The 15303-nt window shown below is 36.5% G+C and overlaps 1 protein-coding gene across 1 annotated transcript in view; it reads right to left on the bottom strand.

The window, feature by feature from the left end:
* The window catches only part of LOC306880345 (kelch-like protein 29), a 265920-nt gene that overhangs the window by 60918 nt on the left and 189699 nt on the right, over positions 1-15303 (bottom strand). Inside the window, exons 7-8 of the mRNA XM_079433828.1 lie at positions 12373-12569; positions 6162-6421 (exon numbers count right to left, since the gene is read on the bottom strand). Coding sequence (XP_079289954.1) covers positions 6162-6421; positions 12373-12569 — 457 coding nt within the window. The remainder of the gene's footprint in view (positions 1-6161; positions 6422-12372; positions 12570-15303) is intronic.

A 15303-nucleotide genomic window follows, 5' to 3' on the forward strand; every position in this document is an offset into this window, starting at 1 on the left:
TTAAATATAACATCAGCCAGGCAGAAAGAAATGAGTCACTGAAATATTCTCTCAAACACAAAACAGAGGAGTTCAGCCGGGGGCTATCCCTTCCTGAGAGAGAGAAAGAGAGACAGAGAGAAACACAAGCGAAGAGAGGGAAAACTCTGCGCATCGAAGCGAGATTCAGTTGGCCTTACGCCTGGCTTTCAGCTTTTGAAAGAGTGAACACAACAGAGATGTATGCATAGGAGCCGAAGCTGACTCACCGTCTCAATAAAGCGCAACAGTGGCTGGCCGTTTTCTCAGCAGTCTCGGTTCCTCAAGCATTTTATTCATTCATTTCCTTCATACTTCAGGTATTTCAAAAATGCTTGTAATAAATAGTTTTAAGACCAGTATAGCACTGAGATTTACAGTCCCGAATCGATGCACAAAAAAAGAGCTATGAATGAAGGACCCCACTAAGCACTGCCAAATTACAGTGTAAAACTATTGACTTATGGTGATTCAAATCAATAGTTTATTGTAAAAAAGTGCTATATTTTACACTAAAAGACTACTTTTCATTGTAACAAGATTTTCACATTGTATTGCATTGCATGTATACAGCAAACTGAAATAATAAACATGCTTTGGGAAATGTGATTCATTTTAGTGCATTGATTCATTCAAATTATTTATGTACTGTAAATGAACCAGTTCTGAAGTAATAATTAAACATGTTTCTGGAATATCTGCCCAGAAACTGATTCATGTAGATCCAACGTTCCAGTGCAACATAATGAGAGAGTTTAGAAGAGCGTGTTTGATTATCGACTAACAACTTTGCGTTGTAAACTTTAGAGTACGTCATCATAGTATATTGAACTCTTATTTCCACCGAGCCAGAAAGATCCAGGCATTTTATGATGCAAAATTAAGCACAGATCAATAACATAAAAATAAACAGACCAATAACCACCCAGCGATACGATAATAAACTCCTGCACTTCTCTGCTATATATTTACTTTACAGTTTTAATTTAGACTAAATGGTCATCGCGAATCTGTAACAGTCCAGCCGCCACGTCTTTATACTAGGACTGAATGAGGGGTGAAACTGAATTCCTCAGTAACATCTGCAAATTCAAGAAGTTCTGATCTCATTAAAAGGCTGAAATGGGAAGATTCTCCTCTATGCCCTCAAGTCAAACATGACCCCGGCAGCTAATGAGTACTGTCTGCCAGGCCAGAGCATCAACGCAGCCACATCCATTGTTATTTTCTGACTGCTGAATTAGATATCCCTGCCGAGGGTGAATGCAGATTGCCCCCTTGTGCAAAAACCATCATTAAGCATTCTTTTCAGCTGCATATTAGTTCTCTCCTCAAAGGAGATGCAATTAATCAACCTTCTTTGTCAGCTGGCCTCACCGGTCACGATAAAGTACTATATGAATTCGTCCGGGGCATTTCTTTAATGGTTCCGCTGCGCAGGGCTTGGCAGGATTGTAAGGCTCTAATTGAAAGCGTGCGGGTCAGGCTCCGGACGTGTCGTGGAAAGGGTTTGGATTTTGACTTGTGCTCGGCAGGACAAGGGCCAGATCTTTGGCGGCTCCAGAGCCGTGCTGTTAGCAATCTCGGGAAGTTTAGTCTGTGTTTGAGTGACAGTGTGACTGCTGCTCGGTCCCGGCAGGTGGACGCGTGGCACTGAGGCCAAGGTTTAGCAAAGCTGATTTTTGTACTCGCACATGATATTTGAGTCACTGGAGGTGGTCAGACTATTGTTTGCTTTCTCTTTTGAACAACTGAATCTTGGGTTACGCTGTTAGACTGTCTGAAGCATATTGGACGCAGAACAAAACAGCACCAAAAAGTGGTGGGGCACATTAGAAACTTCAGTCTGGCTTATGCATATTAAGTAGTTGATGTAAGGCTTGCCCAGTAATTGTAATTTACTGATAGTGATCAGATTGCCATAATTAATAGATTTGGAAGAAAGTAGGCACGTAAATTGAGTGACTCATTTGTCGAATGGAGAGCAACAGCTACTGCCCACTGTTAAAGCCACCTTGGATCTGAAAATAATAAAATAAAATAAAATAAAACGACAAATGACTCAAAGTCTCTAACAGTGAATGAAGATGAAGCACTGCAAGTCATGTAACTGAATTAAACTACTGATTTAAAGTTGCTGTTTATACATATAGATAAAATATTTTAATTTTAAACAACATATAATCAAATATATACTAAGATTCAATAAAATTTTTAAATGCCTTTGAAAGTAGACTCACAGAAGGAAGAAAGTCTGTTTTCAATTTAAACATATTTTAAATGATAATTTGTGGTATTACTTCAGTCTTTCATTGTCATATGAGCCTTCAGTAATCATTCCAATATGCTGTTTTTCTGCTCAACAAACATTTATTATTAACAGCATTATAAATCAAATAGCAATAGAAACAGGAATATTTTGAAACATTACAAATGTCTTAACAGTCACTTCTTAAAAATAATTAATTTCTTCACAAGAAAAAACAAAAACCCTGAAAACTTACTGACCCCAAACTTTTCAATGCACACTTTAAAATATACATCGAAAACTGTTTAAGAATGTAGGGAGACTAGTGTATGATTCGATTGTGTTATTCACAATGCTTCACTGAAGTGACTCTCTTATTTTCAGATCTTTTCATTTCATAATTCATGGGTGGTCTAGACCTTCACTAGGAACTGCACTGCTAAACACAATGAAAAAAATAAGTTATTGAGATATAAAAATAGAAATAAAGCTTAATAATGGCTCCAACAGAAGCATCGATTAACAACTTCAAGAGCTCACTGTAGTGTTAAAAATCAATTCCACTACGGAAGAAATAATGGGATTTTTGTCAAGCAAATGGACCAAGTAAAATAAAATCTCTTAAAATATTATAATTATTGCACCAGGAAGTGAGGGAAATGATTTATAAAATGTCTAAATGGTTGCTACATCGGATGCCTTCCTGTCAATTGTTAGTCATAATGATCTGCAAAGCGGACCGCATTCATTTATGACAGTCAAAAGTCTGGTTGCATGAGCTTCAGTAAGCCCGGCTGATCTTTCACACTCTTTAAGCAAGTGATAAAACAAGCGTTTAGGTACTTTTATCCCTCTGAATGACATATTCTCAATCCAGTTTCTTCCCACAGTTTCTCACACACCAATCCAGATCGGAATGAGTCACTATAAATCACCCAGTCCATCTAGATGTATGACCACTGGACCAAGGACAAAGTAAGGATCATTTACTAACATTAGGACAGGGCTGATCGTTCACATCTCATGCAGGGGCTCGTTCCGGTCCCAGGTGTGCCGTAAGAGGCTCTATTTAAAGCTCAGCTCCTTCCCCAGCGGCTCGCGCAGGCCCTTGTGTTACAAGCACATAAAAAGCATGTTGACTCACTGTAATAAACTAATGCAAATTGTGCAGCGGCGTGAAGGATTGCACAATAAAGATCCATACATCACTGTGCACAAAGGTCTGGCGGTTGCACACAGCCCACACGCACAACGCCCCGGCCGCTAATTTACCACTAATTCACCGTGAAGCATAAAAGTTGTTATTTTTTCATTATCTATACTTTCGGCCAAAAACGATCCCCATCTCGGACCGCCGAGACACTCTCACGAACAAACGTTTGCTCAGAGCAACAACGAACATTTGCCTTTGCGTTTGTGCATCGACTGTGACAATTGGAGCTGATATATCCTTAGGAAATGTCAGTGGATTCAATCAAAATCCTTCCATCGGAGTCTGGAAGGGGGTGAAATTTAGAAAGAGAGAGAGAGACAGAGAGAAAGATTGTAAAAAATGCATCCGTGGCACAATGCTCCAGAGTTGTTAATGAACTCTGCGCAGTGGCAGGCCGTTTTATAGCGGAGAGAAACTTGTGGCGGTGCATGAGGGGGTTTTTAAGCAGCAGCACTGTCACACATGGCTCATCCATTTCAGACAGTCACTGCACCTCATCAGTGCTCCAAAGGGTCCAATGTCATGCCACACGGCCCCTGAATATCTGATCTCGGCCCCCGGCTTCTGCACGGCTCTCTGCTCCGCACTCTCTTATTTATGTTTGCTGCGACTTGCCTGAATGTACTCTTCAGGGTAACAGAAATAGAAGTGCAAGGCCTGCAAAATGGTGTTGACCTCTTGTTCTCAGGGCTCCGGGAAGCCAAAACTTCTTCAATGTGAAGTGAGATTTGAGGAAGCCCTATTGAATTGTCTAGCTCACCGCAGACAGGTCTTTTGATCCATAAAGAAACAAAGGCACTTCAGGGGGTCTGAACTCTTGCTGTGTTTCAACAAAAAGAGGCGGAATTCAGCTTTCAGACAAAACCACGAAAAAGAAAGCAGTCACAGTGCTAAATAAAACAGTTTTAAGACTCAATGTGAAAAACAGACACTAAAAATTGATTAAGAACAGACCACTTTTTTCTTTTGAAAGATGAAATATCTGTATGCTGGGTCAAAAATACATTACAACAGCAGGAAATTACAGCAATCAGACTACACTGACTGTGTTGTATGTTGTTGATTCACTAAAAACTGGTTCCATTTGGGAAACATTTAGGGTTTGATTTCTTGCTTATTTCCAAATAAATTGTCACAAACACAACTCCGCCTGCCGTTCATTTGTGGATTACAATCATTTATGATTCAATAAAAAGAATCAGCTCAATTCATTGAGGAACTAGACTACAGAGTTTGTGCTATGTTTGAATCACTAAAAATAACTGTTTCATAAGAGTCATTCATTCAGGAATAGGAATATAGGACACTGCATTTTTGATTTAATAACTAAACAGTAATTCAGGTTTAAACAGTAATTCGCACAAGATTCAGAATACAATGGTCACTCCGTATATTTGGACTGATACACTAAAAGTGTTGCACTATTTTATGCTTTTAAAAAGAACCAGCTTATTATTAATTCGGATATCAGAATAGATAGTTTTACTATGATTTTGATTCACAAAGAATCGGCTCATGAGAGTTAGTTGTTCAGGAATCAGACTACATGTGTCATGCTGTGTGTTTTTGATCGATTCACAAAAAGAATAATTTGTTCGGGAACTGGAGATATTAATTTATTCAGGAATCAGACTACACAGTTTGTGCTTTGTTTTTTGAAACACTAAAAAGAACTGTTTCATGATCATATTTGTTCAAGATTGAGACTATATTGGTCATGCTTTATGTTTTTGATTGATTCATCAAAAAGTAATGCTTCATACTTTGTTCAGGAATCAGATTACATGGGTTGTGCTGTAAAATGAAAACAGACTACACAGTTCACCTTATATGTATCTGATTCACTAAAAAGAACCAGTTCATAAATCACATTACACTTAAATGAATCAGGTCATAAGAATCATTAATCCAAGAATTGTACTACAATGGTTCATCTGTACGTTTATGATTCACTAAAAAGAACCAGCTAATTAAAGACTTTCATAAAGGAATTTTTTTGTTGAAAAGTAAGTAATGACCGATTCTGTATTTTCATTGTTTAATTTAAAGGGATAGTTCACCCAATAATGCAAAATTCTATCATCATTCACAATTCCTCATGTCGTTCCAAACCAGTATGAACTTCTTTCTTTTGTTAAACAGAAGCTTGGGTAACCAAGTCGTGGACTAATGGTTAGAGATTTGGACTCGTAATCCAAAGGTTGCGGGTTCGAGTCTCGGGCCGGCAGGGATTTTAGGTGGGGGGAGTGAATGTCCAGCGCTCTCTCCACCCTCAATACCACGACTGAGGTGCCCTTGAGCAAGACACCGAATCCCCAACTGCTCCCCGGGCGCCGCAGCATAAAGATGGCTGCCCATTGCTCCGGGTGTGTGTTCACTGCTGTGTGTGTGCATTGGATGGGATTCATGCAGAGCACGAATTCTGAGTATGGGTCACCATACTTGGCCGTATGTCACGTCACTTTCACTTTCAAACAGTTGACGGTAGCCATTGACTTCCAAGGTATTTGTTCTATACAGTGGAACTCAATGGCTACTGTCAACTGTTTGATTAACCAAATTCTTCAAAATACTATTTTCATTTTTGGATATACTATCCCGATGTACTATATATTGTAGACAAGGCACAGATTTGAAGCAGCTTCTTCAACAAGCACATGTGAACGTCTTTGCTGATCTCACCTGTACTCTACTGACTGGGTCCTTCTTGATCCACTTGATGACGGTCTCATAAACCAGCTCCTCGGCCTTGGTGTTCAGGCTGTCATTGGACAGGTAGTTAATGAGGTCTTCTTTTGAGATGCTGAGGATCTCGTCTTGTCCCGCCACATCGGGGAAGTTCTGCAGGGCGAAGGCCTTGGCCATGTTGTGAAGCTCCGTGCAGCACATGGCCTCGGCCATGGCCAGAACCCCCAGGCAGTTTGCTGCAGTCAGCTGCTTTTCTGAAGAAGAGAACAAGAGAGATACTCACATCCATAAAAGATCACAGCACAGAGGGGATGAGGCTCTAGCAAAGCTATCTGTGCTGTATATCTGGTAGGCTCCAGAGAAGGGCCCCTGCTTAAGGCGCTCCGGAGAAAAACAACAGAACAAATCAATTGAGCTTAGATCAGCGGGTTGGGACGCTGTCCTGCGGATTAGAATGGGAAGGTGAAGATCGTATTTAGTCCCGCTGAGTCACATCTGAAGGTATTTGTCCAAGCGGGTGCAAAGGTCCACATTTTTAACAAGGCAAGAGTCTTTTTGTAAGTGGAGAGCCCTATTTTACACCGCAAGAGCTGAATATGAGTCTGACACTCGTGCCATGGTGAATGAATCTAAGTCTGGATTGCCAGTCTGAGTAGTTTCTTAAGAGTCTCTTTCTAATTCAAATATGAAAAGCACAATAACAAAAGCTAAATTACACGTCTGTGGTGAAATACTAAAAATGTTAATTATATAAATAAAAAAAATGGTGTGCTTTTATACATAAATATACACATGCAGCTCCGATCAAAGTTAAGGATAAATTGATCAAAATGAATATTAAAATTAATGGTAAGATCATGAGACACTGAAGACTGGCGTAATGATGCTGAAAATTCAGCTTTACATCACAGGAATAAATTACATTTTAAATTATATTTAAATATATTTCATAATATCACTGTTTTTACTGTATTTTTGATCAAATAAATGCAGCCTTTGTTGGCATTTTGGTAAAACTTTATTTAAAGCCTTTATGTATAATGCATTTTAAAAGGTTATTAAAGGGTATAATGCATTATAATCGTTCATAATGTGCGTTGCAATACATTATATCTTGTTGTAAATAATTATACCCAAATTTAAAATGCATAGTGTAACAATGAGTTGATAAGTGATATAATGTATTAATTGTGGTTATAATTATTCATACTGGATGTCTGAATTATGTTTATTCATGAGCTTTTCTCATCAAACACTGAGATATATGAGGAAAATTATACATTTTATTAATCAGAATATAGCATTATCAATTAAAATGACAAAATAAAAATATAAAATGCTACATAAATGTACAATTTTCAAAATGCATATTATTTAATTGTAAAAAAGATTGTTTTTTGTAATTATATTTAAAAAATGTATGTATACAAATTTTAAAATAAATAACTAAATAAGTTGGTACGTAACTGACATTGAAACCCATGCCTTGCTGCAATGAAAACAGAGACTTCAATAGAGCTAACTTGATTTGCATCACGGAGACATGGCTGACGGAGGCGATTGACGGCATAAATCTGGATGGATATTCATTAATTCGTCTGGACCGGGACAGTGTCAAATCAACTAAAGCCATTGGAGGAGGATTGTGTATGTTCGTTAACAGTAAGTGGGCGAAGAACATTACGGTACGTGAAACACATTGCTCACCTCATTATGAACTTTTGACTGTCTCATTCAGACCATATTATTTACCTCGTGAATTCTGACAAATAACAGTTATTTTAGTCTATGTGCCTGGACCAAACTTTGCTCTGGCCGCCGAAGGCATAGCTGCTAGTTACAACAGAGCGCTGTGTAATTCTGCGAGGGATCCAATCTTCCTGCTTGGAGATTTCAATAAATGTGTTGTATCTACTCAATCTTGAGCAATATATAACCTGTCCGACGAGACTGGTTAAGACTCTGGATAAATGCTTTGGTAACGTGGAAGGTGCATATATGCCAAGATTACATCCACCTCTGGGACGCTCGGATCACAATGTTATCCATCTGTTACCGAAATATATGCAACTATTAAAGAAGAATAAGCCTGCTTTTCAGCAGGTTCAGATATGGTCCAGAGACTCAATAGAACAATTAAGAGGTTGCTTTGAGTGTACGGAATGGGACTTATTTTTTAATGATCACGATTGTTGTAGTAATTATGAATTGTTGAATAACTGGCTATGTTAATTTCTGTGTAAGTTCTGTTGTTCAAACCAAAAATGTTACAATTTATCCAAATAATAAGCCATGGATGAACAAAGATTTAAAACATTATTTAAAATATGAAGAAAATTGCTTTCTTGCAGAATGATCAGCAGAAGGTAAAGGAATTAAATAAAGTAGTTAAATGTAAGATAAAAGATGCACAGAGGGACTATAAAAAGAATGTTGAGGAGAAATTAAAAACAGGAAATATAAGAGAGGCGTGGAAGGGCTTGAATACATTAATGGGTAGGCAAAAGGAAAGAATTCAACAATTTGAGGACAATTTGAGTTTTGCAAATTATCTTAATATTTTTTATTCAAGATTTGATCATTTAAATGAGTCTACTGTTAGTAATGCAGCAATGAATGAGATTCAATCACAGACCATGACCGTACAGGAAACAGAGGTTGTCACAGTGCTTCGTAAAGTTAAATCACACAAGACATCTGGCCCGGATGGCTTGAAGGGGAAAGTTTTGAAATAATGCACAGAACAACTGGGATATGTGTATACAAATATTTTTCAAATCTTTTTAGACAATGGCTTTGTACCATTGGCCTGGAAGAATTCTAGTTATCCCAGTACCTATAAATACCTTCATAATCATTTAGACAAGTCATGGATTTCTCGTCTGCTTTTAATACTGTTCAATCTAACATTCTTTTAAAGCGTCTTCACAATTTATGTGGTAGTGGTTGTTTGATTTTATGGATCGAGGAATTTTTTTAAAACCGACCACAGCGCGTTTGTATTAATAATGTCATGTCAGACTGCTTGGTTTTAAATACTGGAGTACCCCAGGGATGTGTATTATCCCCTATATTATTCTCTATATACATCAATGAACTGCACTGTGAAGATGATAATTTCTCCATCATAAAGTATGCTGATGATATGGCACTAGTTTTCTGTCAGGAAGAAATGAATAGCCCTTTATATTTTGAGCATATCAATAGCATTATTGGTTGGCTTGATAGTAGTCTTTTACATCTTAATATCGGAAAAACAAAAGAGCTATGCTCGAGGAGTGGTAGCCCATATAAACCAGTTATTATAAATGGAAAAATTGTAGAGCAGGTCTCGAATTTTAAATATTTAGGAACAATTATTGACAATAAACTCAACTTTGAAAGTAATGTAGTCTGTCTATAAGAAGGCAAGACAGCGACCTTGTTCTTCTTAGGAAATTAAGGCGCTTTAATGTTAGAACACAGACTCTAACTATGGTATATAGGTTAATGATTGAGAGCATTCTTATAATATTGTCTCATAGTACGGTAATATAACAGCTAAACAGAAGAACAAACTCTCACAAATAATTAATCAGGCAAATAAGATTACTGGCTATAAACAACATTCACTTCAGGTCTTATTTGATGGTTTTATGGAAAAATTGGGATTTTTAAAGATCCTACTCATCCCCTCCACTCTACTTTTGAAATGCTTCCATCAGGGCGTAGGCTTAAAATTCCTCTGGCCAGGAGAAATGCTTATAAAAAATTATTTGTCCCAATGGCAGTTTATTGTTTGAAGGAAATGCAAGAGAGTGGTTGGTTGTACAGTGTTTAATGGACTTAATTTTTATTTTTTCTCTTGAGTCAGTTGCCCAAAATTGTGTATGTGTTGTTAATGTGTGATGTGTTTTTAAGTATTAATGTGTATGTATTTATGTCACCAGTGTCAAAGACAAATTTCCTCTCTGTGACGAGCAGAACAGACAATAAAGTTTAACTAACTAATGCAAAATGCTCGTCTCTGACAATCCACCGGCCAAAATCCAATAAACAAATACCTCCAATTGATTGACTGCAAACAACAAGGAAAGCAGATCTAAATCACTCCGTAACAGATGCACCCTGATTCGGATAAACATAATAAATGCGGACCGCACAAAACCCCTGTGACATCAGCAGGTCTTACACAACCCAATTTGTCTCCAATATAAAACAGAAGAGTACAAATTGTTGTAAAAATGGTTGAGTGAGCGCCTGGTGGAGGCAGATGGGCTTTTATTATGACTGGGTCTTTGGAGGCTGGCCTGCAGCGCGCCATCGCCAATAAGCCAAGCGGGACACTTGTCTTCTTCCACTCGGAGGAAGGAAACATTTTTTTTTTAGGTGAGGTTAGTGCCAGAGGCTGTAAAGGCATGCCGCAGACAGACCGCAGAGCGAGGCTTTATGCCCGGCGCTGGCATGAGTTTATAGACACACTCTGAAGTTTCTGAGTCGACGGTGCTGTGTGTGGCATTACAAACAGAGCGCCCACCACTAACACATGGCCTGCACCTCGCTACCAATAGAACTTCAGCTGCTCTAACCTTTTTTTCTTAAACCTATTTTAAAGCACGCTCTGGTAATATGCGGTCCTTGAATTCCGACACTATGTGCCGTGTAGTTCAGCATTGAAATTTATTTCCAAACCTGTTCCCCTCATTTCAACACACCCTCGCTAGACTTAATCAATTGTTTTGTACTTTGCAACTTTGACATGCAATCAGATTTTCTGCCCAAAGGCACAAACCAATCCTCAACCTGATTGTGTTTCTGAATGCATTACACTGACTTTCTTACAGGCACTTGCAAACATACTGGAGCACTTCTGCAGACTAGAAAGAAACAAATCGATAGCTTTTGGTTGTATATATTTACTGCCTGATCAACTGACCTTTTAAACCAGATGTTTGACTTTGTCCACATTCTCGGTGCATATAGTATATCAATGGTATCACAAACCTCAGCAGCATGACTTTTTGATAAGGTAATATCATCGCTGAAGCTTTCTGAGATCTTCCACCAGCATTATATATGAATGTTTCTTCAAGTAAGAGCACTGAGTTGAATTTGTATGTTAATTACAGATGATTTACAACAGTAATGACAGATTCCTTTTCTGTTTATTACAATGAAGGTGACATTAAATATGTCTGGAAAACTTTTTACTATGTCTTCATTATTTATTTTTGCTGTTTAATATTATTTTTTCAAATGCCTTTTTATGCATAGATTTTTTTGTTTTACCCTTGTCCCAACCTTCAAATAGAGTTGCATATTTTAAGACTGGGGCAAGGGTCAAACAACAAAACCATTTTTCAAAAGTTTGAGGTTGGTAGGTGGTAAAAAATGAAAAAAAAAAAAGAGGTTGAAAGTAATCTCTAATGCTCACTCTGACTGCATTTATTTGATATAAAATACAGTAAAAACAGTAATATTGTGAAATATTTTTTACATTTTTAAAAATCTGTTTTCTATTTGAATATATATATTAAAATGTCATTTATTCCTGTGATTCAAAGCAATTTTTAGCATCATTACTCTAGTCTTCAGTGTCATATGATTCTTCAGAACTCATACTAATATGATGATTTGCTGCTCAAGAAACATCTATTATCAATGTTGTATACAGTTGTGCTGCTTCATATTTTTGTGAAAACTGCATTTTTTAAGATTCTTTGATTAATAGGAAGTTCAAAAGAATAGCATTTATGTGAAATAGAAATGTTCTGTAACATTATATATGTTTTTACTGTGATATTTTGTGTGACATTTCCAATCTAATTTAGTGATATTATTTAAAAAGAGTGAAAATATGATACATAAACATCTATGAAATTAAGGAGTCAGACATTTGAATCTATAAACTGCTAGTTCTATACTCTCACTAGTTTAATTAGTAGTTTTTGTCATTTAAAAGTTCACAGGTCCAAAAGTGCTCATAGCTGAAGAAACACTGTACTTTCTCAGCCTAAATTTTTCCTGATCAGACGTTTCCTCACTCTGCTGCTCATCTGAACCTCCTCTATTTTTGGTATTGATCGAAATAATCAGTGATGGATGAGATTGTGACATCGGGTTTGACATTTCAATGTTCTCTGACCTTTATACAAATGAAAGAATGCATCATACAGCTTGTACATGACTCCATCTGATGGATGCTGGGATTTTGTGATTTGCGTACCTAAGAAAGACACGCAGACTTTGCAGAAGGTGTTGAACTGAAACTTGTTGGCGGCCTCCAGCAGGGTTTTGGCGTTGGCCGAGTGGATGACCAGCGAGCCGGTGTAGACAAACTCCAGCAGCAGCTCCAGCACATCTGCACCGATGTTAGTCATCTTCAGCTCCAGCTTCTCTCCACTGCCCGTCTCTCTCGACGACCTGACCACATACACACACACACAAACGTACACCAAACACATAAACACAGAGCTCATGACCACAGGGAAAGTCATACGACCACATCATGCTCCAAATACATCCAAAATCCATTATAGGATGGTTCTATCAAACGGCTGCCTTTTCCGGTTTGATAAAGTGATTTTTTAAAGCAAATTCTGTAAGATTTTAAACATTATAATGTTTAAAATATTTAACATATAACATATGAAGATGGACCCCTTTTAATAAACAAAACAAAACCATAACATAAACTGATGCAAAAAAGGAACTCAAGTTACAATAGGACCTATTTATTTATTTGTTTGTTTATTTATATACATTTTTCATTTTTAAGATAATCTGATTAAATATAGGATTGAACTCAAGTTACAATAGGATCTATTTATTTGATCTTATTTAAATGAAATATATATATATATTTAATTTTCAACATCTAATTTTGTTTAATAATAAATACAAATTATTATGAATTATTATTAATAATAATGAGCTATTAGTTAAACTGTATTAATAATTAGTTAATTAATAATAGTTATTTTGTTTATGTTTATATTTTAAAAATATACTTTAAAAGAAAATTCACTTTTATATTTATATTATTAATATAATTATATTTTAATTTAATTCAATTTAAATCGTTTTTAATTAAGAATGAACAAAAAATATATGCCAAAAAGTTAAGCCTTTGAATAATTGTTTTTACAAATCACAGTAATTTTAATGTTTTCTAATTGTCAGTATTAATATATGATAAATACAGTTTGTATAGATTTTTCTTGGCAGGATCTTGGCTAAACTATGTTGTACATAGATGGTTATATAATTAAAATGTGACTAAATAAATATTAATTAATTAATAAAAAAAACACACAAATTAACACAATTTTAAGCCTTTTACACTGAAAAAAGATGTAGAAATAATTTTCACTCAGAAATTGCTACTAAATTAAATGTTAAATGTCAAATTTTGAACAACGGAAAAAGTATTTTCTTGTAAAAATGTTATTATTTTTTTATAATAATTTTTTTTTTTAAATCGTTTTATTTACAACTTGAACAAAAAAAATCTTCTGCAGTGTATTAATACACTGTTCAACTAAAATAAAAAAAGGGCTAGCTTTTATTTTCATGTATTCCAGTTTGTTTTCATCAAAATGTGCATGTTATATAGAAAGTAGAAACACGGCATCCATGACACAAAGATGGATTCAAAAATGAATGTCTCTTAGTAACACATACTAAAATTTGACACTAGTTATGCATCATTTCTCTTTTTTCTATTATATTTTTTACACACAAAAGGCATCCGTTTTGTAGAAGGACCCTACAGGAAATGCATAAAGCACAGACTCAGTACATTTTGATTCTTGCATCTGAAATTAAACTCTGAATGAAAGAAAGAAGTCAAACACTTTTTATGAAACATGAGCATGGCATGCTTTGAGGACGGGCGCAGGTGGTACACAAATGCACAGAGACAATGACAGGGGGAAGAAAGACATGGAAGGAGAGGAGGACTGACACCGCAATCTGCCTGTCCACATGGAGCGATCGCACAGTAAAGCGGCCGAGATGGAAGCGTTTCATTACGTTAATAAGATTCCTACAGCCCCCCGAGCACATCCACGGCACAGCAGCTCTCCGGATCTGCATGTGAGACTCTTACAGCTACCTGCCCGCTCGTGTCTTTCACATGCAGTCGTCCTGATCACTTCAAATGTGGTAATTCCCAGGGGTGGATGGGAAATGTGAATAATGAGCAGCGTCAGTGGTTTTATGCTCTGAGAGGAACGATAATCCCCTGAAGGTCAAGGGCAGGAGGAGTGAAATTAATAGCCAAGCAGCCGTTGATTGTGTTTTAGTGTGTGCTGAAGATTGCACTGATGTGTACAGTCACCAGATAAGTGCCAAGCTACCAGACGGAAAGCCGATATACATGGAAAGGCCATTAAGGTGAAAATGAGGTGATTCTAGATATTTTTCTCAGCCTGTGTGATAATCCACCCGCCGGTTTTCTACGAAACGGTCATTTCGGTCGAATATTTTCCTGCTAATTTATTGATTAAACCACTGGGCATTTGATCTAGCTCTACAAATTGGCTTTAAATGCAATTGTGAGCTGTCTAAGTTTCATGAAACTCTGTAATCACGTTCCCACGGATCCCGCTGAGTGAAAACTGTCTGTAAAGTGATGCAATGCTGAAAAACATCAAGTGTCTAAATGCTACAGCATTCAAAACAAGCAGACGGGAATGCCGGTGTGTTCCAAAGCAAACTATTTCATCACATTTTCACCTTCTTACGTGGTTCTTGAACAGAAAACATTTTCTGGATAAACTGGCGTTTAAGTCTGCAGTTGAAGGCAGTGTATATTAAAAAACTGCTAATACTAAGTACTAATGAATTCATTTGAACCTTTCTTAGTAGAGTATTTACTTCTGGATTTTGCCTCAAATATCAAAACAAGAATAGATTTAAAGTTTTAAAAAACAACTTCACTACAGCCAAAATCCAACAGAACGGTGCTTTTGGGAAGCAATAATACAAAGACAATTTATTTTTAATATAGCTATACTGACTAGCTACTTTGTTGTTTAATAATAATATAATATAATATGATATGATATAAAAGTGAAATTAAGACAATTATTTATTTATTTAATTCATTTGCTTATAGAGGGAAACAATGTAATATAATTATTAAAAAGTTATT

The sequence above is a fragment of the Barbus barbus genome (assembly GCF_936440315.1).
Source record: "Barbus barbus genome assembly, chromosome: 14".
In the NCBI taxonomy this organism is placed as follows: Eukaryota; Metazoa; Chordata; class Actinopteri; order Cypriniformes; family Cyprinidae; genus Barbus; species Barbus barbus.